The sequence below is a fragment of the Oryza brachyantha genome, chromosome 9 (genome assembly GCF_000231095.2).
Source record: "Oryza brachyantha chromosome 9, ObraRS2, whole genome shotgun sequence".
Classification (NCBI taxonomy): Eukaryota; Viridiplantae; Streptophyta; class Magnoliopsida; order Poales; family Poaceae; genus Oryza; species Oryza brachyantha.
Window position 1 is genome coordinate 12,909,081 of NC_023171.2, and position 27,557 is coordinate 12,936,637.

Genomic DNA, 27,557 nt, shown 5'->3' on the forward strand with positions numbered 1-27,557 from the left:
CACCACTACGGATACGAATCCCCGCAGTCCACGCCGGAATAGAGAGGAGAGGAGGAGAGATCGGAGTAAGCAACCGTTGCCGGCGACGAGGAGGAGGAGGAGGAGGAGGAGAAGCGACGATGAGCTACCAAAAAGTGCCGCCGCCTCAGGACGGCTACCCTCCTCCAGGCAAAATCCCCCATCCCTCCCTCCCTCCTGATCCATCCACCCGTTTCAGGATTCCCATTCTGGATCGATTCGGATGCGTGCCTGGATTCTGAATCTCTGACCGGCCGAGTTCGTGGCGCCTGACTCGGTGATGGATTTTTTGGGTTGTTTCTGTGGATGCAGGGTACTCGCAGCCGTACCCGCCGCCTCCGTCCGCCGGCGGGCCGTACCCTCCGCCGCAGTACTACCCGCCGCCGAGCCAGCCTCCTCCGGGGTACCAGGGCTACTTCAGCGAGGGGCGGCAGCCGCCGTACTACTACCCGCCGTCGCATGATCCCCACCACCATGGCCACCACCACCACCACCACCATGAGGACCATCACCACCACGAGGACCATCACCACCACCATGGCCACCACGACGATGGTGACTGCTGCCTTGGCTTCCTCAGAGGATGGTAATGCAAATTTATTTTTGTTCTTTTCGTGCCGGTCAATTTTGGGTGAATTCTTTCAGTGATCGTATGCATTGTTAATCATGGATGTTCGGTGAACTACTATCAGAGTTCAGTTCAGTATATGTTGCTGTCTTTGGTAATTTGTTTCATAGACCAAAAAAACTAATTCTCAAAAGGTAAATTGCATCTGGAACAAAGATAAAACATAGACTAGTTCAGCTATCTGATTATGAATAGTATTATGTGTGATGGTAAAAAAAACTAATGATAAGAGTGATTTTATGGTTTCTGCTGGTACCTCCTTGACGACCATGGAAAATCTCCAAACAATAACATCTTAGCATAGAATCATATATTGCTTGTGCTTTTTTGGAGCACTAAAGGTTAATAACTTTAAACACCAGAATCAATTAAAATTTCTCAATGAAGACCTGTGCAATATAAATAAAGTTGTGGTAGCTCAGCTGTACTGTGCATTGATAATTTGATAATGATAGGCCAAAACGATGTTTAGTATATGGGACCATGGGCAGGGTCACAAGATTAATAAATGGCTTTCTTGAGTACTGGAGTTATATTGCTGCTCATAATATATGTGTATATATATATATATGTATATGAATGCTGAGCTGAGTGGATCACTACCTAGTATGGTCTGAAGTACTTCTTGGTATATCCTATGAAGTAATACATACTCTTCTCTGATGCGGGCAATAGTTTGACCTTGGACAGTGACAATCTCATGAAGCTGATTTATTTTTTCTTCTATGTCTATCTCTTCTTTTTTAAAAGGGGATATTTTTTCATCTACCCCTCCAACTAGATAAAACCCAACTTCCAAAATCCACCATAGGAAAACCACTGACTTCCTGTGCTGAATAGGATAACTCTTCTTCTTGTCCTCTGTTGCAGTGGTGGAGCTTGAGAGTTTTTGAAAAGGGCAATCTAATAAACATGCTTAGATAACTTGAGAAGTGAGTGACAATTAGTATTTATAATGATTCATTGAGAAGAGAGAAAAAACTTCTTTATCAACTTTTCACAAAATAGGGGAGCTAGAGTTTGGCCTGAAAAAGGCTCTGCCACTGCTCTCTTGAGTAGTGAATGAGATTGTTTATGGTTACAGGAAGAAATGTATACATGAAACATACAATTAGCGAGTGCTCCCTCCGTTTTTTATTTGATGTTGTTGACTTTTAAATCTATGTTTGACCATTCGTCTATTCAAAATTTTATACAATTATTAATTATTTTATTATGATTTGATTTATTACTAAAAGAGCTCTAAGAATGACTTACAATTTTGCATATTTGCAAAAAAAAACTTTGAATATGACAAACTGTCCAACATAGATAAAAAAATCAACGACGTCAAATACGTAGATCCAAAAGTCAATGACGTTAAATAAAAAACCTGGAGGGAGTATTAATCTTGTACCAGTCACTTCTGCACACCAAAAGATGTCATTTGTAAGTACAGCTATACAGCTCTTTTTTTGATATACCTGTTTAGTTTTTTTTCTTCTAACTTAACACTTGTTTATGACTTTATGTCTGATAAATGTTGCACAACTGGTTTAAAATTTTGTAAGGGTTTTAACAGAAGGAATGAAGGATTATAGTGAGACATTTCATATTGAGAAGGCTGCTCTGAGTAGTGTTCCTGGCTTAAAATTGATTAATCTCTGGTCATCTCATTTTGCAGGCTGGCCATTCTTTGCTGCTGCTGCGTGCTGGAGGAGTGTTGCTGCTGCTGCTGCTGATGGACTGAATGCCTCGAAGCTCGTTGTTATGGACTATTCTTGAATGGGAAACTTTAAATTGTGCATTTTACTTTCTGTGATTGATGGACATAACGTAGTGCATCTTGTTACTATTTGTCAATAAGTGGATTTGTTATCTGTATATGCCCCGCTCAAATATGAAAGATGTTGACTTTATTTCAGAGTCTCTTGTCTGACTTGTTCTGTCTGTCCATGCCTCCAAGAACATATTATCCCCCCCCCCCCCCCCCCAAAAAAAAAAAAGTAAAAAAAAAAAAACATAAGCTATCTGAACATGCTATGCTGTTCTCAGTGGTGGACTTGGTAGAGTTTGTCGCTAAGGATTTTGGGATGGTGATACATCTGCAATTTTCTGCTATCGTAGAATCGAGATCACCCAGTGATTATGATCACGGATGGTCATGGCAAACTGCAGGTGATTTCCTGATAATAATTTAGAGGTAGAAATAATTTTTATAACACAATAGTGGTGGATTTGTTCTGTAGGAAGGATCATCAGCAACGAAGGTGATTTGCTGATGAGTTTTCTTTGCGCAAAATTTAGTACGAAGTGGCATTTCATTTTTCTTGAAACACAATACAAACGTACACTCATCTTTATACATGCAGACGCACACACCCCTACGATTACCTTCAAGCACTGACACTTTTTTTTTCTGATTGCTTATAAGTCAAAATTTAAATTTTAAATTTTAAATTTAGAGTTAATTTTAAAGTTTTTTATCGTAGTTTATTTTCTAGTCTTGTTTTTTTAGCTTAATAAGAACACTTATATAAATTTTTTACTCGTAAAGTTTACAAATATGTTGTTTAGCTTTTTTTTTTTCCCCTAAGAAGCCAAACACTAACCCTGGGCTCGCTGCCATATCCTGTGGTTTGGCACCACAAATAGTATCTTGTTATCTATGGTTATGTCGTAAATGTGAACAGCCGTCTCCAATCTAGGATTCGAAGCAATTGAGCTAATTACATATACAAATTCATCACTAAAATTTAGTACGAAATGGCATTTCATTTTGAACAGATAAAAGACTTAGTATGAAGTCGTATTTCATTTAGTCACTATTACGGATATGGGATGATCCTTAATTACCTCAGCAGGAGTACTGTATACCCAATCTTATATGGAAAGAAGACCTATACATATATATGGATAGAAGAATCCTGGACATACAACGAAAAATTACCAATAAGGATACAAATAAAAAGTTCTACTCGGTTCTTATCGAAACTGTACTTTCCAGTAGTATCGCTGCTGTTTTTTTTGCAGCTTTCGTAGTTGCCGGAACTATGTGGTATGGGTCAGCAACTACACCAATCGAATTGTTTGGGCCTACTCGTTATCAGTGGGATCAGGGATACTTTCAGCAAGAAATATATCGAAGAGTTAGTGATGGGTTAGCCGAAAATCTCAGTTTATCAGAAGCTTGGTCTAAAATTCCCGAAAAATTAGCCTTTTATGATTATATTGGTAATAATCCGGCAAAGGGGGGATTATTCAGAGCAGGCTCAATGGACAATGGGGATGGAATAGCTGTTGGATGGTTAGGACATCCCATCTTTAGAGATAAAGAAGGGCGCGAATTGTCTTCTTAGTCGTACTCAAAACAAGTGTGTATAAATACAAGACCCCATGGATAGAAAAAGACAAACGAGAGCAACCCAATAAACACTAAGGCCTCATTTGGCAGCCCGGTGGGATCCCGGCCCATTCCCCCGAAAAAGGCTCACGGGAGAAAATTTCACGGGCCAAATTTTCTGCCCATTTGGAAGCCCACAAGGTGAGGATTTCTCAGCCCATTCCGCCTAGGATCCATGGGGAAATTTCCTCTCACTGCCTCCCGAGAGCGCACGTCCCCCAGCGGCGTCGAGTTCGTCAAGGCCCAGATCTGGGACACCGCCGGCCAGGAGAGGTCTGTTCTCCATTTCTTTTTTCTCTTCTCTCCCGTTTGAGACCTATTTTTGCAAATCTCCCCGTTTATATGTTGTTGTGCATCCTGCTTTGATTGGTTCAGCATTGATGGTTAATGCTACTTTTCTTCAGAAAATTAGATGTTTTTTGGTAGGGTTTAGTCTGTAGGATTTGTTTGTTTAGGAAATCCAGAGGTTATTCCAGGTGTTCTATCTTCTGTATAATTCAGAACTAAAACGATTAATATTTTGTATTGCTCTGCCCCTGCTTATTCTGATTGATTAAATGGTGACTTACTGATTTCAGTTCTTGATTTGGTATTCTTGCAAAAATCTAAAAACTAGTTATTAGACATCAGCTAGGGCTAAAGAAAGAAATATAATCACCACCTGCAGGTTGCAGCAACATTATGCTCTTGAATCTTCAAGTAATAGTCCAAGATGATTTCAGAGTAACAGAATTGAACTGCTAAGGCCGTGTTCGGCATAGGGGTATAAGTTAACTTATCCCTGGCACGGAAAACGTAGTAATAGATTAATACATTAATTATTAAAAAAATATAAAATAGATTAATATGATTTTTTAAAACAACTTTTCTATAGATTTTTTTTGCAAAAAGTACACCGTTTAGTAATTCGGGAAGTGTGCGCACGGAAAACGAGAAAGATAAGTTAAACTATGGGGCTACCGAACGCGGCCTAAGTCTCTGGAGAGGATGAACAATTGATAATATTAAATACCAAAATCAAACATCATAAGCTGGCTGTGCTTGAAAGAATATATGAATTTGTATTGTCTAGAGTAATAAAGTATCCAAAAAGCATTAGTGGAGGTACAAACTTGATTATGGTGTTCTGAAGATGCTCAATGTTTTTGTTAGTGTCTTCAATTCTCACCAGTAACTCTTCATTTTAATATATTTCCTGTCCATGGTGTGTTCTAAGGATATCAGTAAAGACTGTTCTTTTTAATACTGCATAGATCTAAGTCTAGGCATGGAGCTATACAGATTATCATCATTATTTTTGAACAGAGTAGTGCTGTTCTGATGTTGTTGCTGATCTGATGCTGTTGCTGATCTGATTTGATGTTGTTGCTGATCTGATGCCGTTGCTGATCTGATTTGATGTTGTTGTTGATCTGATGCTGTTCAGATTATCATCATTAAGATTTAAGAGGCATGTTGTTGATCTAATGCTGTTGCTAATATTAAAAAACTTACCTTCCTTCCTCGTCCTCTTTTGTTTTTAGTTCATTTTTTGTTAAATATTGGGGATATAAACAGAACAATAATCCCATGTTATTATTGAATGGTTTCATATAGCGTATAAATGGACCAATCTATCATGTGAAAGTGGGCATTTTTTTTTGTATTTTTTCACTAACGTATCATTATTCAGTTCACTCATGTGAAAGTCGATGTTTTTAACTTTTTAAAATTCCTTTTCATGTTCCTGGGGATATCTTCCTTTTGTTTCCAAACAACAGCTGGGCAAATTTCCTCAAAGGAAAAGGATCCCATGGGAAAGTGGAGGGGAGCACATGTCACCCCAAAAATTCCCTCGGGGGGAAATTTCCCAGGGTTTTTTTCTTTATGCTGCCAAACGAGGCCTAAGGGGTAAATAGAAATACACATCTACTTAAGGAACTAACTCATCAAGATAAACCACACACGAGTAAGGTTAACATACAGTTATATTATAGTCTAGCCGATTAGACAATTCCAAATCATGTATTTGTGCAAGAGCAAAATGGGCTAAACCGACAGGAGTAAAGCATCATGGTACTGGCCAAAACCCATTCAATTAATTCAAGAAAAGTAAAACAACAAACAGATTGGTTTCGTGGTGTAGTTGGTTATCACGTCAGTCTAACACACTGAAGGTCTCCGGTTCGAACCCGGGCGAAGCCATATTTATTTCTTTTGTTTTTGGCCCAGATTTCTTTTTGTTTTCAATGGGCCGGGCCATTTGGAGTGCATTTTTCTGGCTTTTTTTTTTAACTTTCGGCCCGTAAATTGCTGGTTTCACAAGAGAAGCATCTCGAAGCCAAGGCGACCTGCGCTGCCGCTGCTGGAAACCCCAACCCCACCGGTCGCCGCGGCCGCCGGCCGGAGAGCACGCCCCCGTTGTCGCTTCGCTCGTCGGCTCCCCTGGCTCGCGAGGTACCCTCCTCCACCACACCTTCCCTTTCTCGGGACGGCGAGTTCCTCCTGGCATTAAAACGATGTCTCCGTGAGCATCGAACTAGCTCTGGATCGAGGGTTTTAGAGAAAAAATTCTCCCCCGATTCGGTTAGGTTAACTATTCTGCGTGGGATTTTGAGCAGCACAAGGGCTTTTGGGTAGTTTTTTTTTTCTCAGTTCAGGGATGGTTAGGTCCTGTTTTCTGACTTTAGATTTCCATGATGTTTCTTAACGAGGACCGAGATGGGGGACTACAGGGAGAATGGAAAAAGTAGGATGTGATGACATTGTCTAATTCGAAATTTGGATGTGATGCAATGATTTGCCTGCCTATTAATGAAAGATAATAGTAAGTATTAGGGGATGAGCAGAATGTAACTGGTTCATGCATCTTAAGTCCCTAGATGATACACACAAGCTTTGAATTGCATAAAGAAGGTAGTCTCATTTCAGTTCTTATATCTTGCAGCTTAGTTGGACTTGGAAGATTTGGGAAAATGTTCAAGAATACATTTCAGTCTGGGTTTCTATCAATTCTTTACAGCCTTGGGTATGTAGTGTGGTGATCTAGTCGCATATTTTGTATCATGCATTTTCTGAACCTTTGGATATCTCATGCTTCACTGTTGTCATTTTGTCAGCACCAAGCCGTTGCAGATATGGGATAAGGAAGGTGTGTCGTTGTTTATTATTGGGATCTTCTTAAGTTATGTTTTACTCATTCTATATTGTAGACAGCATTGTATCATGTGTTCAGGACTTCTATCATGTGTTCAGTACTATATGCTTCTGATTGCTGGCAAATTAGGTCTGCACATGGGCAATTCCCTTGCCTATCTTTTTAGTTTGGGTGATATATGCATTGAATATGTGTTAGTGTATTGTACAGTGCCAGTTTAACTGCTTAATTGAAGCTGACTTACAATTTTTTTTAACTTTTTGTTGAGCAGTTTAAACTTGTTTCTCAGAAGATAAAAATGTGTTTTTTAAAAACCATTCACAGGCATAACTTAACTTCATATGGTTTCTAACTATGGGAATTTTAGTAGTAGTTGTTATTGATACAATAGGTAAGAGCGGTAAACTTAAACTTAGTGCTTCGATCTGTATCCCATGCCACTGGAAATTTACCATTAAATATGCATTCTTAATTCTAACTTACTATAATTTTGTTTGTTGAACGTACTGATCTGGTTATTTACCTTTCAGTGAAGACTGGAGAATTCTATGTTTAGTTGTTTAATGCCTTGTCAATTATGCAGTTGTAAATGGGCACATCAAACGACCTCAGGATGAAGATATCCAGTCTAATGTACTTGAAATAATTGGAACAAATGTGCAGTCAACTTACATTACCTGCCCTGCTGATCCTGCTGCTACTCTTGGAATTAAGCTTCCATTTCTCGCCTTAATTGTGAAGAATCTTAAGAAGTACTTTACATTTGAGATCCAAGTTTTGGACGATAAGAATGTCCGCCGACGATTTAGAGCGTCAAATTATCAAGTATGCACAATCTGGAATTCAGTTTTCTATCTGTAGTATTTTCTTATCTATGAGTGGATTGTTGTTCCTTCACCGAAACTCTCATCATATTGTTCTGGTTCATAACTTGAAACTGTATATAAAGTGTTTTTGTTAAGATTTTCATAGTATATAAAAGAGCATAGTGAGACAGGTTGACTAAAATGATACTTTACCTGCAATATTCGTTAAGATGAAGTTAATGTCTTTTATACTTCTCTGTTCATTCGAGCAATGACATTTGTCTTACAAGAGTTGTTTGCTTAACTACTCGGAAATAAGAAAAAGTAACCTTCCTGATTTGAATTTATCGGGCTTGTACTGAGATTATATCAGGCTCTTTCTTGAGCTAGTCAGCAGTCAGCACAGAAGTCTCTTGAACCATGTGGCATGTCAGTACTGTTTTTGACAGCATCCTATGATGTGGTTGTAATTTGTGCAGACAAGTTACTATGTTTGAATTCCCATTTTTATAGGTCCCCCTCAAGTTCTATAACATACGTAATGTTTGACATGGATTTATTTTTATGGTAGTTTATGGTATGTTTTATTTCTGTGCTTCTTGGAATTTGAAAAGCCTCCTAATTACTAAGTGGATTTATGCATGTAATGCGTATTGACTTGTAACCTTTACTATTTTCCAGTCTGTCACTAGAGTGAAGCCATACATATGCACAATGCCTTTGAAGCTAGAAGATGGCTGGAACAACATTCAGTTGAATCTATCTGATCTGACAAAAAGAGCCTATGGCACAAATTATGTTGAGACGCTCCGAGTGCAGGTTCATGCGAATTGCCGACTTCGCAGAATTTACTTCGCCGACCGCCTCTACTCAGAGGAGGAGCTGCCGCCTGAGTTCAAGCTCTACCTTCCCATTCAGGTGAGAACACCACGATGCCTCTACTCTGTTATGAAACATTTGCTTGTTTCTGACCCAGCTGTTCTAAGCTGTAACCTTTTGTTTGAACTTCAGAAAGCATAATAAACTTCGGAGCAATCATGGAGATGTCTCTTGACCACAAAAGGAGCCCCAGGAGGCATTGCTTCACGGCGCCCTCGCGACAACGGTTAACGCAAAGCGCACCAAGCCTGCACGAAACCTCAGGATCTACCTGGTTGTTTGATAGCAGAGTGGTAGTAGTCTGAATGAGTTGCCGGGGCACCCACTGACCCTCATCTAATACACTGTTACCTGGTGTTGCATCCTCCCTTACAACTGTACCCTGATGGTCCAACTCCATGTTGCAAACCCAGCACCTACCGCTGTTTGGCCATTCAATTCGCACACTTTTTTTTGCCATTGTTATGTGACCACCACTTGTGGCTTCGTTCTGGATGGCTGTATGTCAGGCCGGCGCGGTCGCCATTAAAAAACTTCAGACTTCTCCGCGTCGTCGGCGCCCATGCATTTGCATGCATGCACATCCCTGATCAGTGATCAACATGGTTGCAATGGTTTTTCCGGATTGTACCGTGCACATGACTCGATGAACATTGGCCTGGAATTTTCTGTCTCCATTTTTTTCCACTGCTGTCAACAGCTTCTCGCCTGGCAAAATTGCCGAATAGGTTTTGCCGGCTGATGAAGAAAATACTAAGAATGCAGAAACACTTTGGGACAGTGGGAGTAGAGCAGATGCCGTCAAAATGGTCATGGAAACTGAAGTTTCTAAGAGTTCTATATTATATAAATGGCATCGTAGTATTAAATATCTGTAGCTGTGAATATCACTTGGGTTGCTTTTAATTGAAATTAGATTGTTTGAACAGTTCACATCTTCGTACGAATGAAGTTTAGATTGAGTTGTTTAAGGGGCTAAGTTTCTAATTTAAATGATCAAAACTACTATACGTCGGACTGGTCGCATATGACCCGTGTATGATCTCACACCGATGGCAGCAGCGTATGCTGATGGAATCGTACACGGTCATTTCGTCGTACGTATAGCGGTGTTGTTAAACGATATTGGCCGTTTTCACCTAATACTCCGCTGGTGCGTCGTATAAAGTCTGGAAGTTTGGGCCGGTACGGTGGCTCAGCCTTTTGCCACGACGCCAACGCAGTAAATCGACAGTCGGTTTAGACGACGAGGAGGCCGCCGGCCGGGGACCAGGGGAGGGCGCAGCGCGCCGCGCGCCCGGCGGGTGGGGCTGCACATGCGACGCACTGACCGCGCGGCCCACCGGCGTACGGAGGCGGCGGCCGGCCGGGGGGCTCGCTGCGCTGCTCAGCGGTGTTTGTGTGTGTGTGTGTGGGGGGGGGGGGGGGGGGGGTTGGTTTGGTTTGGGATTTTTTTTATTTGTTATACATTTGTAAGAAATAATTTTATTAATAAATCTCCAAGAAAAATATTTTTACCGCATAAACCTTTTGACCACGTCACTAATATTGTCGTGGCCAAACGGCTTGCCACACCACGGAACGTCGATTAGGTTACGTGGCAGCGTTGTCTTGTTATGCCAATGTTGTTGGCGTGAACAAAAGGTTTAGATTTAAAAATATTTTCCCTGAAGACTTAGTAATAAAATTATTTCTTAAAAAATTTAAAATATAAAAAAAATTCTTGGTTTGGTTGCTTGCCGTTGTGGCCGGTAGCTCGCTGCGCGCGCGGGAGAGTGGTGGGCCGGCCGGCCGCCGGCGTCCCCGGGGTCAATAAAATAAATGGCGGGTGGCATCTCGGCCCACACGTACGTCGTACGTATGGACCATGCGAGGATGGATCCTTCGTGATTATGCCGTGTTTGCCTGCCGCCGGTTTCCTCCTCGGCTCATCCATCGTTTTCCGAGATGTTTTCTGCTGAAAGAAATGTCTCTACTTTTCCTTGACGTATTTCGAGCGTGTCCGTTTTATTGCGACTTCCAAACCCTAAGAAAATTATTAGAGTTTGCCTTGTTACCGCTCTAACCATAATCTGTTCTGTCGTTTGAACGTTAAGATTGACAATGATGACACGCTTTCGCATATGATCTAATTTATCGCTATGGTGCAATTCCTACTTGTCTTGCCACGAGCTGTTTCTAAATCCTGTATGGATTTTTTTTTTCTTCTTCTGCTTATATGAAATAAAATTGATAGCTTCCATGTCGGTTTGGTTTAGGATATAAAATTAAGACGACAGAGAAAACACGTTCTATCTAAACATATCTTACCAAAAGGGTTGATCGAATCAACTAGCTACGGCTGCACGACCGTAGTAGCCGTAGCAGTATATCACAATTCACAAGAATAACTCTTTGCATGTTAGCAGTGATGAATACAGTCAGCTGAAACGGTATAGTGGGCCATAATAATCTGGTAATTCTGGAAGCTTCCACTCTTACAACACTTCAAAACATTGTTAAAGCTTCAAACTAAATACATGTTGATACTATCAAAATTTGGTAAGGGAATGAAAAGCGGCAACAAGATAAACATACCATCTATTACCGACCAGCTGGCATGCTTGTGGTGACGACACGTACTCATACAACTTTGGGCCCACCCTCGGGCCTCCTCGGCCACGTGTCGCCGCACCATTGGCCGGCTCCCAACTTAACCCCATGTGCCTTCATGCTCGAAAGCCCCTAGAATTTTCCAAAAGGGCTTTGTTACGTACGTCGGACCCTAGCAAAGCTTTTTTTGCATTGCATGCATCCTGATCATTGCCACATGTACACACAGTGCAATCCATCCATCGCCACGTCACATCCATCGATCGATCTCGTCCACGCAGCCAACCGCGATCGCCATTGGACGCGCAGGCACGGACACCAACAGCACGCCGCCGTCGCCGTTGCCGCCGGCCCGGGGTCCGGCCGGCCACTGGGTCAGTCCATGGCTAGTTCGTACGCATGCATCTGGCCCAGCCGGCGGCTACCCTCGGCAACGCACGCATGGCAGTCATCACCGGCCGGCGTCTGATGATCCCCCACATGCCCCACATATATATATATATATATATATATATATATATATATATATATATATATATATATATATATATATATATATATATATATATACACGTGTATCATTCGGGTATGAAATCACTCGTAAACTAGAGTGGTCGATAAATACCGGAACTATTAATTTACATCGATCTATAGAATTATACGCACGATAAACTGACTAGTTTGATGGTAAAATAGACCGATAATCACCGTCGGATGTTCTATTCACTAGTGTTATTCTTAAGCCTCATGTCCTCAGGTAAATAGAGTAATAGACCATCCAACAGTGATTACTGATCTATTTTACAATTAAACTAGTGTGGTTCAATGAATACCACATGTACAAACATAGAAAACAACCCCACGCCCACTTCGAACATACGCGATCGCGGGAAAATTTGTAATCTTTCGCCAGATTCAGGGTACGCACACATGTAAACCCCCCATCATATCCTCATCATCCTCTACGACTGATTGATCCATCGATCGATCGATCCATCGCTTTTGGGATATTATACGCAACTGTTGCAATCGAATCGAATCGGGGCGATCGGATCTGATGAACAAGCAAGCTAGCGATCAAGTAGCTGGGTGGCCGTATGCTGCTGGTGGTGGGGACGGCCGGGCAGCCAAATGCATCATGTACGCACGTACGAAAGCAAGGCAGAGTGTGTTCAGGCAGCAGCGAGAGATGGAGACCTCATGCAGGAGCAGATCGAGGAGGGCGAAGAGTAGTTGGAAGGTAGCTAAGCTGAGCTATAGTGGTTTGCGAGCTGGAGTAGCTCAGCTTTGCAGCGTCTCGGAGGAGCCAGCCGGGTCGATCATTGCAGGTTTGACCGGCGGCAGAATGGAATGGAGCATCTGACATCTGTATATATCGTCGTCGTCTTTATCTTCAGAGAAATAGGCGTCGTCGTTTGAATGATCGAGGGAAACAATATATTTGTAAATAAAAAATATATAAACATAATATTTATATACGTGTTCTTAGTAGTCTAAAAGCGAAGGGTGAGAAATAAACTACGATTAAAAAATCCAAAATTAATTCTAAATTTAAGATTAAAAAATTTAAAATTTAGCTTATAAGTATAAGTAGAAACGAAAAGATAATGCTGAGAGAGATTATAATGATATAATTAATAACAACACTATATTTATGGTGCCCCAGATAATTGGTCCATTTGATCACTTCCTACTTGATTATTACGACATCACTTCTCTCCCCTTCTTCTCTTTTCTCCAAATCAAAAAAAAAAAAAAATCAAACCAGTACGTACTTTAGCATTCTCAGCCTGACGATGTCGATCACAGCCTGATCACGTTCTTACTTATTTCACCTTCTTGATTCAATTCAGTTTCCTTTCCTTTTGTCATTTCTTCTTCCTCTAATCACATTGGTTTCGTAGCTAGCATAGCGTCGCATTGAATCGGCACAGAGGGTTGAACTGAACCTAGCGTTGGACATGCATTGCCTCTGACATTATTCAGTGTGGCCTGCTTCATCTGCAGCTGCTCGCCGCCGGCCAGCCGGCCGGCCGGCCGGCCGCCGTGCATTGCTGCATCCGGCGATGAGATCATGCATGATCGATAGAGGCAGTGAGGGATGGAGTGTGTGTGGGTGTGCATAGTGCATCCCGGTGGCGTTTTTTTTTTCTGTCACTGATCAGTGATCACTGATGCGTGTGTGTTTGTGCAGAGGACTGAAGGTACATGCATGTCTCCATATGGACATGGATACTCTGACTGTACACGATAATATACGCAAAAGTTAGTGGCTACAGTAGTGGAGGCTGATCTCGGGACAGTGGAGTCAAAAATGTCATTTGACCCAGAAAACACCAAAAGTTGTCATAAGGAAAATGAGTGATTGAGATTGTGCATTTGTGCTCTCTACCTTGTTTTGAACTCTTGAGTACTGATTTAATCCTAATTTCTCAAGTTTACTAGTTTGACCAGCTAAGATTCAATTCAACCATCATTTTCTCATATCTAAGTCAAATTGCCAAATAAACAAAATCTTTGAGAAAGTATTATTACATGAGAAATGGAATAAACAATATTTTTGCCCTAATTTTAACACAATTAACTTGGTTGCACCGAAAAGATCACACGGCAACTTTACTTATTAAAAGCTGGGTCAAATAAGAATATCGAGAAATTGATAGTAAACATTCAAGATAGGGTTAAAATCGTAATTTCCTCTAAGGAAAATAATCATATCACTGGCCGTCGACCAATGTATTGCACGGATAACTATTGTCTATTGTTATTAATATGTAACCACATTCCAAGAAGTTTTGCAGAAGTCAATAATTCATAATTCACATATTTTGACAAGTCTAAAGTTGAAACCACTGTAAATTGAGTAGTATCCAGTTCTAAGTATTTGACTCGTACAACATATAGAGAACGGAATTTATTTTTTTAATATTAAAAACTAAATCCTTCCAAAACTACGGGGACTTGGCGTGACGGTATTCTTGAATAAATAATGTTATCAAATAACATTGGTGTGGTTAAATAATACTGTCTCGCTAACGTGACCAAATAATATTGTCACGCCTCCAAACTGCATGGCAGCGCGATTTGGCTACAACAAATGAGACGGTGTGGCCAATAGATTCATATCTTGAAATAAGTTTTAGGAGAGTTTAGTTTTAAAATATAAAATTTAAAATGTTCAAAAAAATAAATATAAAATACAGGACATGTGGGTTATAATGTTAAAAATTTGGATATATGATTATAATAATACACTCCATTAATTTAATATCCTCACTCGTGCTATCCACCCCATGACCAAGCTGGTACCTCGAGGTACCATGTTCGATCTAGCATCACCAACCATCAGGATTTTAGTATCAACTTCATCGTAAGATGGATAGCACGAGTAAGGATTATAGTACCTCATGGTATTAGTACCTCACGGAACAAAAAGAAGGATGAGAGTGAAGCTCCAAGTTTAGAATTGATTTTAAAGTTTTCTCATCGTAATATATTTTTCAGTCCTTAGTTTTAGATTGCTAAAAACACGTACGTAGATTTTTATTTATACATTATTTTTGTTTATAAATACAGTGCATGGTTTAACAATGAGCCTGGCTGTTGTAATCAAAATGGCACTTAGGGTGGTGACAGCAGAAGACAGTGTCATTATCGCGCGGCAGCGCATGTTGGTGGGCATTGAGACCGGCGAGCCCACCGCTGATCACCACCCCCGCTAACTCAAACCCTTTCAGGCATCGCCTCCGCCCATGCAGCCCTGCCGGCCCCGCCGCCCATGTCGCCGCCACGCCCGGCCGACCTCTCTCGCCGTCGCCGTCGTCGTCGTCGCTGTCAGCGTCGTCAGTCTCAGCGAGCCGTGTCGATCGCCTGAACCGATATGTCATTCCATCGGGTACAGACATTATCATTATCTGCTGAAAGATAATTAATGATTTGGCTATTATGAGATTGGATTGGAGAGGGGTTCTCGGTGATTTTTCATATAGCAAGTTAAACGGTATATTTATAAAAGAAAAATGAATTATAAATATAACTTTTATAGACGTATTCTTTACAATATAAATAACAAGGCTAGAATCGGTGAAAAAAACTTCAAAATTAATTTCAAACTAAAACATTTGATAATTTAAATTTTGGTTTATAAGTATAAGAACGAGCGAAAAGATGGAGTGCTTTTCCTCTGATTGATCCGTTGTTATTGGTTGATTAATCAATTTGGCTCTGGCTAGCTGGAGATGATCATCTCGACAGCTGATCAAGCTAGGAAATAATTTTGATTCTCGGAGAGCCTGATCGATCTCGATCGATCGATCGATGTGATGGCGCTTGGTTGTGTGTGTTGCAGATGATTGCGATCGATTGATTAGATAGCCGTGGGGCTTATGCATGCGTTTTAATTAATCAGACGGCAATTTGTGCGAGTGATGGGAAGGATGATCAATGGATGGAACCAGCTGCTTCAAACAAAACCGCTAAATCGCAGTCGGTTGAATTTTCTTCTTCCCCCGGTTTCTGCATCAAGGGGCCTATTCGTTTTCTATGATTGATTTGGGATTTGTACAGACACACTTACTAATTAAGCTTATGAAACGGTATGTTTCATGTAAAAAATTCAATATGAAAACGTATTATATGATATTTCTAGAGGAATTAGAGTTTTATAACTGGGTAGTGGTTAATTAAATCGTTTATATCCTTAAATATCTATCAAAAAGTTAGATGAAAATCCAAAAGGTTCAGAACAGAAGAACATAAGGCCTACGGTTACTCGCGCCGTGTTGCTAACATCGATCGATCTGTAACCATTTTTTTTTTTGCCACAGAAACTCCGGCATACCACATTTTGGCAAAGCGAAGGATCATCCAAAAACATGCCATATATCTATCTATACCTATATACTACTTAAGCACTTTGAGAAAGCTCCTATATTAACCAGAAATAACATATCATTGCTTTAATGAACATTATTTTCACGACATTAAACCATGTTGGACTATATGTTAAATAAATCATGAAATTGTAAATAGCATGGACTCTAATTTAATGAGTTTTACTCCCATCCTTCCTTTTGTACCTCGAGGTACCGGTACCTCAAAGTACCAAATCGGTTCTCACCATTGGATCTAGCTAATTAGGATGTGCACTGTTAGATCGAATGATCAGAAATAATTTGGTACCGCGAGTTACCGGTACCTCGAGGTACAAAAGAAAGGATGGGAGTAAAACTCTAATTTAATAATTCAGAAATATGTATTTGATAAATATGATATACTACCCCGCTTGAGCTCTCAATTTTGTAATTTATTACTTTAGTTTTAGTGTTCTAAATTAATAATGAGCAAGTTGTAACTGACATGGATTTTTTTCTAAACTATAGTTTCATAGGCAACCAACACATCTTTTAACATTATTGAAATTTTACTGCTCCCTTCGCCCTAAAAAACTTTATGTCTAACCATATTACACATACCAATACAACGCAACAAAGACTATAATGTTCTTCACTTTTCCAAATCTCTCCCAAGTTTTTTCAAATTTCAATACATATGTTTTTCACTTTATTAAACTCTAATGCAACAATTACTTAAGAGACGAAGTCTTTGTTAGGACAAAGAAAAATAGCTAAAAGTAAAGTCTTTATATGATTGAGGAAGTAATATTTACAGTATCAGTACTGATATCCCGTGTAATGTACGGGTTGACGACCAGTGGTAAGTGGTAATTAATTGTTAGCTGAGCAGCATGTACATAACTTTTCTGAGCCAGTGCAGGAGCATCTAGGAGCTGGTAGCCAACCAAGAAGAATTGACATGTATGCAAATGCAATGTACAGCAGGCTCAAGGCATCTAACCTGAAACCGGCATGGTGCATCGCCTGATCTGATTCTGACCTTTCCTTAGCTGTCTACGTATGGCTCAGGTAGCAAACCAACGAGGCTACCGTGTTTGGATACATGCATGATGCATGCACGTCATGTCCAGCCTCTGAAACTCGATCTGAACCTGCATTTCTCAATTGGGCTTCAGATTCGACTCTGTGTACTCCATGCTTCCAAAGTGTAACCATTTCTAAAAGTTGAACATAAGGATTAAGAAAGTAGTTAATGTTAGAAACAAAGGCACAAACGAGACACGAATTTAACGTGGAAAACCCTTGCGGGAAAAACCACGGGCGCCAACCGGCAATAATCACTATGAGGATATGATTACAATGCAGGGGAAACAATGAGAACTCTGCTCTTCCCGTGCAGACTACAAGAGTATATATAAGGGGAAAATCTAAGAGTCCTAGTAGGATTAGGCGAAAGAATCCTATTAGGAAACTAATCCGACTCCTAGTAGGAAACAACTGGGAGAAACCTACTAGGAAACTAATCCAGATATAATTCCAGTTACAATTCGGATCACATATTTAACAATCTCCACCTTGAGACGAATTTCCTCTTGTAGCATCAAAAATCATCAATCACCAATATACACCTCACAGGTCAAATTGATTGCGCGCCAAATAGTCTCTTGGACTATACCGTAACACCAACCAAGCTTGAGCAAAGCTCAAACTTAGTGGCAGGAACTGACTTTGTCATCATGTCAGCTGGATTATCATGAGTACTTATCTTGCATACCTTAACATCACCATCAGCAATAACACCTCGAATAAAGTGATATCTGACATCAATGTGCTTAGTTCTCTCATGAAACATCTGATCCTTTGTAAGGCAAATTGCACTTTGACTGTCACAAAATATATTTATGCAAGACGTAATTCCACAAAGCTCAGTATACAAGCCTCTGAGCCAAATAGCTTCTTTGCAAGCTTCAGAAATTGCCATATACTCTGCTTCAGTAGTAGATAAGGCAACAGTTGCTTGCAAACTTGCCTTCCAACTAACAGCACAGCCTCCAATAGTGAACACATAACCTGTAAGCGACCTTCTCCTATCCAAATCTCCAGCAAAATCTGAATCCACATAACCAACAAGTCCATCTCTAGACGTTCCAAACTGCAAACGAGCATTAGAAGTACCACGCAGATATCTGAAAATCCATTGAACTGCTTTCCAATGCTCTTTGCCAGGATTAGCCATGTATCTACTGACAACACTCAATGCATGTGATAAGTCAGGACGCGAACATACCATGGCATACATAAGTGAACCAACTGCACTTGAATATGGAACTCCAGACATGTACTCAATATCAACTTCTGATTATGGACATAAATCTGAAGATAATCTGAAATGTGCAGCTAAAGGAGTGCTTACTGGCTTTGCATCATGCATATTGAAGCGACGAAGGACCTTTTCAATATAACCTTTCTGGCTAAGATACAACTTGCCAGACCGTCTTTCTCTGGTAATTTCCATACCGAGAATTTTCTTTGCTGCACCTAAATCCTTCATCTCAAACTCACTACTCAGTTGTGCCTTCAACTTTGCTATCTCTGATTTGTCTTTTGCAGCAATCAACATATCATCAACATAAAGAAGCAGATATATAATTGAACCATTAACCTCTTTAAGATAAACACAACTATCAAATTGTGATCTTTTGAAATTCTGAGAAAGCATGAAAGAGTCAAATCTCTTGTACCATTGCCGAGGTGATTGTTTCAACCTGTAAAGGGACTTATCCAACCTACAGACAAGGTTTTCTTTACCAGGAACAACAAAACCTTCCGGTTGCTCCATATAGATGTCTTCTTCTAACTCCCCATGTAAAAATGCAGTTTTCACATCTAATTGCTCTAGTTCATAATCATGTATTGCAACGATACCAAGTAAAGTGCGAATTGAACTATGCTTCACAACTGGGGAAAACACATCATTGAAATCAATATCTGGAATCTGGCTATATCCTTTAGCAACTAACCTTGCTTTATATCTTGCCTCATCAGTTGGAGATATACCTTCCTTTCTTTTGAAAATCCACTTGCAACGGATAGGTTTCTTCTCCTTTGGCAATTCCACCAATTTCCAAGTATGATTCTTTTTAAGTGACTCCATCTCATCATGCATGGCAGCTATCCATCTATTGCTATCGGTAGAAACAATAGCCTCAGAATATGAAGAAGGTTCTGCATTACCTTCGATTTCTTGCGCCACACTCATAGCATAAGCAATTGTGTTCGTTTCTTCGATCAATCTTTGAGGGGCTTTAATATTTCGCCTAGCTCTGCCTTGTGCAATAGAGTATTTTGGTGACTGCTCAACAACAGAAGAGTCTGACTCTTCAATAACCGGTGCATCTTGGTTACTAGCAATATTCTCTTTTTCTGGTACATGTCCTGAACTGATCAAGTGCTCCACCTGCACGCTTGCTTTCTGCTGACTCTTAACAGGAACATTAGTAGAAGATTTATCATTCAACATAACTGTTTCATTGAAGATGACATTTCTACTAATCACAACCTTTTGGGTTTCAGGACACCATAACTTGTAGGCTTTCACACCAGAAGGATAACCAAGAAATATGCACTTAATAGCTCTAGGCTCCAATTTACCGTTGTCAACGTGAGCATAAGCAGTACAACCAAATACTTTCAGGTCTGAATAATTAGCTGGGGAACCAGACCACATCTCAATTGGAGTCTTCTTATCGATGGCATAACTGGGTGAGCGATTAATAAGATAACAAGCAGTGGAAGCAGCTTCCGCCCAAAAACGTCTAGGTAAACCTGCATTTGACAGCATACAACGGGCCTTTGAAATAATTGTCCTGTTCATACGCTCAACTACGCCGTTCTGTTGAGGTGTATGAGAAACGGTGTAGTGGCGCACAATGCCTTCTGACCTGCAATATGATTTAAATTGCCTAGAACAGAACTCCATCCCATTATCAGTACGAAGGACTTTCACCTTCCTTTCAGTCTGTCTTTCGACCATAGTCTTCCACTCCTTAAATACCAAAAAAGCTTCAAATTTGTGCTTTAGAAAATAGGGCCAAACTTTTCTCGAATAATCATCAACGATAGTCATCATATAACGAGCACCTCCAAATGACCTCTTACGAGCAGGACCCCATAAGTCAGAATGCACATAATCAAGAATACCTTCAGTAGTATGTGTGGATGTGGTAAACTTCACCCTCTTGTGTTTGCCAAAGATACAATGCTCACAAAATTTCAACTTTCCGATGTTTTGTCCATCTAGTAATCCTCTCTTGCTCAATTCTGCCAAACCAATTTCACTCATATGCCCAAGACGCATATGCCAAAGATCGGAATTCGATAATGAATCGGTGACTGCAGCAACATTACCTACTATCGTAGTACCTCGTAGATGGTACAAATCGGCAGTTTTAATGTCAGCTTTCATCACAACAAGAGAGCCTTTTGTTACCTTCAAAATTCCGTCTCCACCGGAATATCTGTACCCTTTGCGATCAAGAGTAGATAAAGAGATGAGATTTCTCTTTAAACTGGGAATATGCCGCACATCTGATAATGTTCTAATGCAGCCATCAAACATCTTGATCTGTATAGTACCAACGCCCGCAACTTTGCAGGGCGTATTATCACCCATCAAAACATTACCACCTTGTACAGGTTCATAGGTGGTAAACCAATCCCTATTAGGGCACATATGATAGGTGCATCCAGTATCAAGAAGCCACTCGTCACTGGTTTGTACACAACCAGCATAAGCAACCAGTAATTCTGCATCTGGTTTATTATCAGTAGCAACTGCGGCTTTACCTTGCTCTTCTTGCTTACCTTTCGATTTATAATTTTCCTTGTGCTTTTCTTTGTTCTGTAGCTTCCAACAATCGAAAATATCATGTCCACCTCTCTTGCAGTATTTGCATGACTTATACCTGCCTCTGGATTTTGATCTCCCGCGGTAGCCACTAGAACTTTTGTCTCTTGATTTGTTGTCTGTGTTCTTCCCTTGTTGCCTGCCCCGAACAACCAAGCTTTCTGGTTGTGAGTTAGATCCTTCAGAAGGTACCATCTTCTTCATCTTTTCTTTGGCATGCAAAGCATCATAAACTTCTTGCAAAGTTAGAGTATCACGACTATACAAGATAGTATCTCTGAAATTTGCATATGAGCTAGGCAATGAGCACAACAGAATAAGGCCTAAATCCTCTTCATCATACTTTATCTCCATGGACTCAAGGTCAGCAACAATTTCCTTGAAAGTGGAGAGATGATCCATCACAGACTCATCATCTTGCAACTTGTGCAGAAATAACTTTTGCTTCAAGTGCATCTTGCTGGTTAGATCCTTTGTCATGCATATCTGTTCCAGCTTCAACCACAGCGCGGCAGCTGTCTTCTCCTTAAGCACTTCCTGCAAAATATTATTGGATAGATGAAGATGGATATATGCCATAGCCTTACGGTCTCTCTTCTTCTCATCGTCGGACCAATCATTTGTCCTTTTGTTGTTGAATCCATCAAGCGCATCATCCAGATCTTGCTGTGCAAGAATTGCACGCATCTTCACTTGCCACAATGAGAATCTTGTGTCTCGGTCCAAAAGAGGTAGATCATACTTTAAACTCGCCATTGGGAATAAATCCTGAATCTGTTGGTATTAATATGTTGAACCCAAGCAGATACGCGAAACTCCAGTGCTCGGAACGATGCACAATAGTTGATCTGACAACTTTTGGGTACACAAGATCGGGTAAATGTAGCAATTAAATCTGGAAAGAAAAACAATACTGTTACTGTAGCTATACTGTAGCTGCTACAGTAGCGCGGATTGGACGGCACGATCTGATGGCTTGTCCTTGGAACGATCAATTTTTCTCCTGCGTGCGTGCGTCTGCTCCTTTCTTTTTCTTCTGTGCGGACGCGACGTCGAGTCGGAGTCGCCGCCGACTCCGACCTGATCTCGACGGAACGGCGATTCTGTAGATCACCGGAAAAAAGCCCGGTCAGCGGTAGCAACGTAGCGTAGATTAATCTTCGCTGCTCTGATACCACTTGTTAGGGAAATTGGCCAGATAACCGAGAAAACAAATTTAACGTGGAAAACCCTTGCGGGAAAAACCACGGGCGCCAACCGGCAATAATCACTATGAGGATATGATTACAATGCAGGGGAAACAATGAGAACTCTGCTCTTCCCGTGCAGACTACAAGAGTATATATAAGGGGAAAATCTAAGAGTCCTAGTAGGATTAGGCGAAAGAATCCTATTAGGAAACTAATCCGACTCCTAGTAGGAAACAACTGGGAGAAACCTACTAGGAAACTAATCCAGATATAATTCCAGTTACAATTCGGATCACATATTTAACAGTTAAGAATGATCGGAGAAAACCCATGATTAGTTGAGAAGAGAATGGAGACAAAGGAACTAATTAAATGAGGAATAATGTTAAAACGACGAGGTATATGGAGAAATAACTTTATTTTAAGAGTAAATGTTAAGTGTTAGAAAAGCTTTATCTATGATCATGTCAAGCTGTCAAAACAGGTACTGTACTGCACTACTACTGGCTGGTACTTAGGTTACATCTGTTCTTAGGCTCCCATTTGTGTGCAGGGACAGTATAAATGTGCAATGAGCAGCCGACATGATAGTTGTGTTATCTTATCTCGTTGGTTTATCAACCACGACCAAACTTTCAATTTCAAAAGTTAATTTCAATCTTTATAGATGATTCTAGGTTTCTTTTATCGTATATATTTTTTTCAACTTTCAAGAATTGGTTGTTAAACCGACTATAACACAGATATAAAAATTTTACTAAAAATGATTTTTATTTGCTTTCTTTATTTTCTTTCTTCGATTGATAAGTCGTAGCTCAACCAATCAAAACTAGTCGGTTACTCAGGATTAATTGGTGGGTCAGAATAAACGGTGTATGCATGATCTTGCATTTAGCGTCAGACAATCAGTTGGGCAAGGTACAGCGCCCAATCTGAAGAAGAATCTGATCCAAGGCTAGCTGATAAATGTTCATCCAGGGACCAGTACCTAACTGCACAGCAACATTTACTCCTTCCTCAGGATTAACAGGTAGGTAGGTAGGTATGCGTGTTGAGGTATGTTGTTGTTGCTAATTTACTGGCGTAAAGAATCAGTTTTTTTTTTCTGGTGAAAAAGTTGCAAAGATTCAGAGAAGTGTGAGAGTTGTTACATCGCTCTTGAGACAGCAGAAATTCAGTGACCCTTTCATATGAACAAATGGTCGCTTGCTTTTGTCTAAGTAGAGTACAATGGAAATGGCAAAGAAGACTACTGCTAACTTGATCCTAGCCTCTAGTACAACTCTTTTACTGCATGCAAAACCAGACAAGGGGATGGACTAGATCCAACATCTCAAACTCATCTGGTGCTTCCACAACCATCGAATCATATTATTATTCCCTCCTGCAAGACACACAAAAACAAGAAAAAGGTCAGAATTTGTTAAAATATACAAATCTGGATGGGTTTGTATACATCCAATTAACTGAGTTTAATTTGCAACTAAAGATTGTTATATTCAATCTTTATGATATTTGAGTAGTAAACACACTATCCATAGTGATGCTAGATTACACAAGCCTGAACTGAAGATTGCAAAGGACTTCCACTTTACTTTGTTACATTACCTATTGTCAATGTAGGGTCCCTCTCCTAGCTTTTGTCTCTCAACCTCTCCACCCTACTGGAAAGAGCACATGTAATTATTGAGCACCACTTGATTGAACAGTTCTTGCCTTGGCTCCCCTACTGTTTGCATAATGTAGCTGCCATTGTCCTGAAAAGTATGCACACAGGGAAGCCTTCAGCTGGGAACAGTGGTTTGGAATTGAGCCCTGAATGATCATATCTCATAGGGAAGAAAGGAACAGAGGCCAAGAACCAACCTGGGATTGAGAGTTGCCTCCCTGGACTTGAAGTGAGTAGGGTGTAGGACGAGAGGTGTTTGATGTGTCCATGATGGACTGAGATTGAGCTGGGCTAGCCCTGTTCAGGACAGAGGCTGGTATTGCAGCTGCCTCATGGAACATTCCTTCAATCTTCTGAAGAAAGAGAAAGAACCAGACAGACAAATTGTGAGAAACTTTCAATGGGGAGAAGAAAGTTGTGGCAGGCAAAATTATGCAGTTCAGAGTTCAGAACATTGGTTTGAGTTGCTGTCCTTGCCAACCTGAGAGTGGTCACTGAAAGCATCACTGTCTATGCCAAACCCATACAGCACAGGGCTCAAAGAGGCAATCCTCATGGAAAGGAACTGTGTCACAATCAGAGGTAGAACTTGTTATAGTTAAGCAAGAACTCCTGTACCATTTTATATTTAGCCATGTTAATTACCTCAACTTGGTTCTGCAAGGACTGCACGTAATTGATGATCTCATCCAAAATGAGAGCCTTCCCAGTGACCTACACAAATTAATGCACATTTTTTCACTTTCAAAGTTAGTGCCATACATATACCCAAAAAAAGTTGTTACTGTGAACATTACTAATTTAGTTGTTAGTTAACTAGTTATCTAACCTTGTCACAGCCAGGAACCAGTGCCTGCAGCATCCTCATCCTCTCACTGATCCTCTCTCTCCTCACCTGAAGAAAATGCCATAGCAGATAAGGTAAAAATGAGACCCAAACAACAAACTGAACTGACCAAGATAATATCAACACAGGCCACAAGTAAAAGATCAAAGTTGGTGAAGAACTTTACTCTCTCTGCAAGACTATGGCTATCTGTTGCTTGCCCTCTCCTTGCCCTGACATGGATGAATCCCTGAGGTGCATCATCCTCCATCTGGTCCCTGTTGTGTTTCTTCCCTCCCCTCTTCCTGCTGCTTTCCTTTGCCTCCTGATTGTTCAGACAACATTGTGATGAAACAAAGATCAAGAATCAAAAATATCAACTTGGAAAATCATCTGAATATTTTATCTTGGAAGAAAAAAGATTCAGAAACTACTTTTCACTAATTGTGATGTGCTACTGTGTTTCTACCTTGGAGTGAGCAGAGTTGAGGCTAGCACTGTCTTCTTCCCTAGGCTTCCTCTTCTTGTCCACAGAAGCAGTGCCCTGTGGAGAAGTGTGATCAAGAACCACAGATGAGGTCTCCATTGAGGCATCTTCATGGATGGCTGCTGAAGCTGTGGTTGATGCTCCATGGCCATGGCAGAAAAGGAAGCCATTGGTGATGAGGCCATGCTCCATCTGCTGTGGGAGGTGTGAGAAGCCTGCCATTGCCAATGCCCTTTTGTCTAGATGCTAAACCTAGCTTAGCTAGAGCTACCTATGGTGTTGTTGCTTCTTGGTGTGTATGAAGATGAAGCTCTCTTCTTGCAACAAGCTGGCTCCTTGGTGACCCTGCTATTGGTTTATATAAAAGTTGGGGAGGATGGGGGGTGGTTCTGAGAGAGAGAGAGAGAGAGAGAGAGAGAGATGATAAGACCAAATCATTACATATGTATTAATTGATGGATAAGTTGGCAATGGGCAGTGTTAATAAAAGAGTCCTCTGTGTCACTTTGCTGTAGGATGGAATTGTAACTGAAGAAATGGCCATCATTCTATTTTATACTGATAAGTATGCTGCCCTCTCTTCTCTTTTCTAGGAGTATTTGCTAATCAAGTAGCTGTGTCATTATGTGTGTGCTGTGTATTCTAAAGCCTCATTGTGTATGTAAAGCACTTTTTTTTTCAAAAATAGCAGCAGCTACTTAAATGTATAAGAACACAATAGATTGTGCATGTTGACTATATATATATATAGAGTGGTACACTGATTAATTAAGAGATAATCAGGGTTCTATACTAATTTGATTTTTTTTTCTAAATTCATCAAAATCGAACAAAATTGAAAATTTTGAGTGGAATAATTTCCTATTGGGGGAACCGAAATTCCTGTAGCTAGTTACAATTGGTTGAGTTAATTCAAAATTTCATATGCCATGGTGTCCCCAGGAGAAAACTAAATGGGTTCACTTCATTCTTTCTCGTGTCATCCAAGTAGTTCTGACAATATTAAAACAATAGATTAATATATAATATATCACTCCACAAACATGCATGTTCAAAATTGACCTCTATAAATTATACAAAATAAATAATTTAAACTCTAAGTAGTATATGTATATTCACATTGATTTTTTTCCAACTTGTTAAAGTCAAATTTGATCTACATGTTTGTGTATCACACACTAATCTACCTTACGAATAAATTTTTAATTTCTTTTATAACCATTTAGATGGTATGTAAGACATGCGAAAGTATTCCCTCAAGGGTTTGAAAGGATTTCCCTTCTATAGGTCCAACAATATTTCTTACTTAGATCGTAGTTTTGAGATGAAATTTCTCTACATTTTCTGCTAGGATATACAGTATACAGAAAGCATTCATTTTCTATCCATGTTGCAAATCTTCAGTCTGTGACTGTGAAGGAGAAGGCTCTCAGACTCTGGTGCTCTATGTTGTGCAGACCTAACAAAAACATAAAGCCTGCGAATCATTTACTGCAAATTAAATCCTCATGGCAGTAAACATTAACTATACTAGAGTGTTGGAGTAACCGATTTCCTGACAGCAGTCAAAAGAGGCTTTCTGGGGATGAACTGCAAACGCAGTCCTACGATACACAGTGTCAGCCCGTTTGTGGTCGGTAACACAATTTAATTCACTGCATATGTGCATATATACATGTGGTCGGATGAATTAGCTGAACATCTGATTTACTTAACGGTATGGTAGCCAGTTTTTTTGTTTAACTAGCTGAATATCCATGATTTGTTATTGATAAAAGAAATATGGTCTAAAATAAATAAGAATATGTTTTTTGTTAAACATTGTATCCACCTTTTGTCAATTGGGAATATTTACCTTATTTGATTTAATTTAACTGTGGCATTGAGTTAGATTTGATGGTTTCTTAATGTTGTCATTCACCTGCAACATCATTATCTTTTTTTAGAAGAGCATAGATTTGATGAATATAAGAGACTCTAGAGAGATCTACGACATCATCTTTTCGCTTATGCTTATACTTATAAAGTTATAAGCCAAATTTTAAATTTTAAATTTTAAATTTAGAATTGATTTTGATGATTTTTTTCATAGCTTATTTTTTAGCCTTAGCTTTTAGACCAATAAAAACACGTACATAAAAGTTTTATTCACAAGTTATTTTCGTTTGTGAATATGTTGTTT

At 40.0% G+C, this 27,557-nt stretch overlaps 3 protein-coding genes and 1 non-coding gene across 5 annotated transcripts; 3 read left to right on the top strand and 1 right to left on the bottom strand.

Moving 5' to 3' along the window:
- The first annotated feature begins 13 nt into the window (after positions 1 to 13).
- LOC102703802 (cysteine-rich and transmembrane domain-containing protein WIH2-like) lies at positions 14 to 2,555 on the top strand. The gene is made up of 3 exons (XM_006660762.3): positions 14 to 168; positions 331 to 604; positions 2,310 to 2,555. Exons 1-3 carry the CDS (start codon positions 120 to 122, stop codon positions 2,365 to 2,367), a joined length of 381 nt encoding a protein of 126 aa, XP_006660825.1. The 5' UTR covers positions 14 to 119; the 3' UTR covers positions 2,368 to 2,555.
- Positions 2,556 to 6,138: 3,583 nt separating this feature from the next.
- On the top strand, positions 6,139 to 6,212 carry TRNAV-AAC. The gene has a single exon. It is a non-coding gene; the product is annotated as a tRNA-Val (tRNA).
- A 111-nt stretch (positions 6,213 to 6,323) lies between these two features.
- On the top strand, positions 6,324 to 9,761 carry LOC102704083 (cilia- and flagella-associated protein 20). Of its 2 annotated transcripts, none has more exons than XM_006660763.3 (6): positions 6,324 to 6,464; positions 6,955 to 7,035; positions 7,127 to 7,158; positions 7,748 to 7,989; positions 8,652 to 8,888; positions 8,982 to 9,761. In XM_006660763.3, exons 2-6 carry the CDS (start codon positions 6,983 to 6,985, stop codon positions 8,988 to 8,990), a joined length of 573 nt encoding a protein of 190 aa, XP_006660826.1. In that variant the 5' UTR covers positions 6,324 to 6,464; positions 6,955 to 6,982; the 3' UTR covers positions 8,991 to 9,761. The 2 variants fall into 2 exon arrangements, with proteins under 2 accessions (XP_006660826.1, XP_006660827.1); XM_006660764.3 differs by lacking the exon at positions 6,324 to 6,464 and adding an exon at positions 6,477 to 6,834 and having other exon boundaries at positions 8,982 to 9,760.
- A 13,509-nt stretch (positions 9,762 to 23,270) lies between these two features.
- Positions 23,271 to 25,833, bottom strand: LOC102704550 (transcription factor bHLH76-like). Its single transcript, XM_006660765.3, has 8 exons — positions 25,358 to 25,833; positions 25,076 to 25,213; positions 24,892 to 24,957; positions 24,708 to 24,776; positions 24,544 to 24,627; positions 24,260 to 24,415; positions 24,002 to 24,150; positions 23,271 to 23,777 (listed from the first exon to the last, which is right to left on the bottom strand). The coding sequence occupies exons 1-7, from the start codon at positions 25,595 to 25,597 to the stop codon at positions 24,055 to 24,057; spliced, it is 849 nt and encodes a 282-aa protein (XP_006660828.1). The 5' UTR covers positions 25,598 to 25,833; the 3' UTR covers positions 23,271 to 23,777; positions 24,002 to 24,054.
- Positions 25,834 to 27,557: the final 1,724 nt, after the last annotated feature.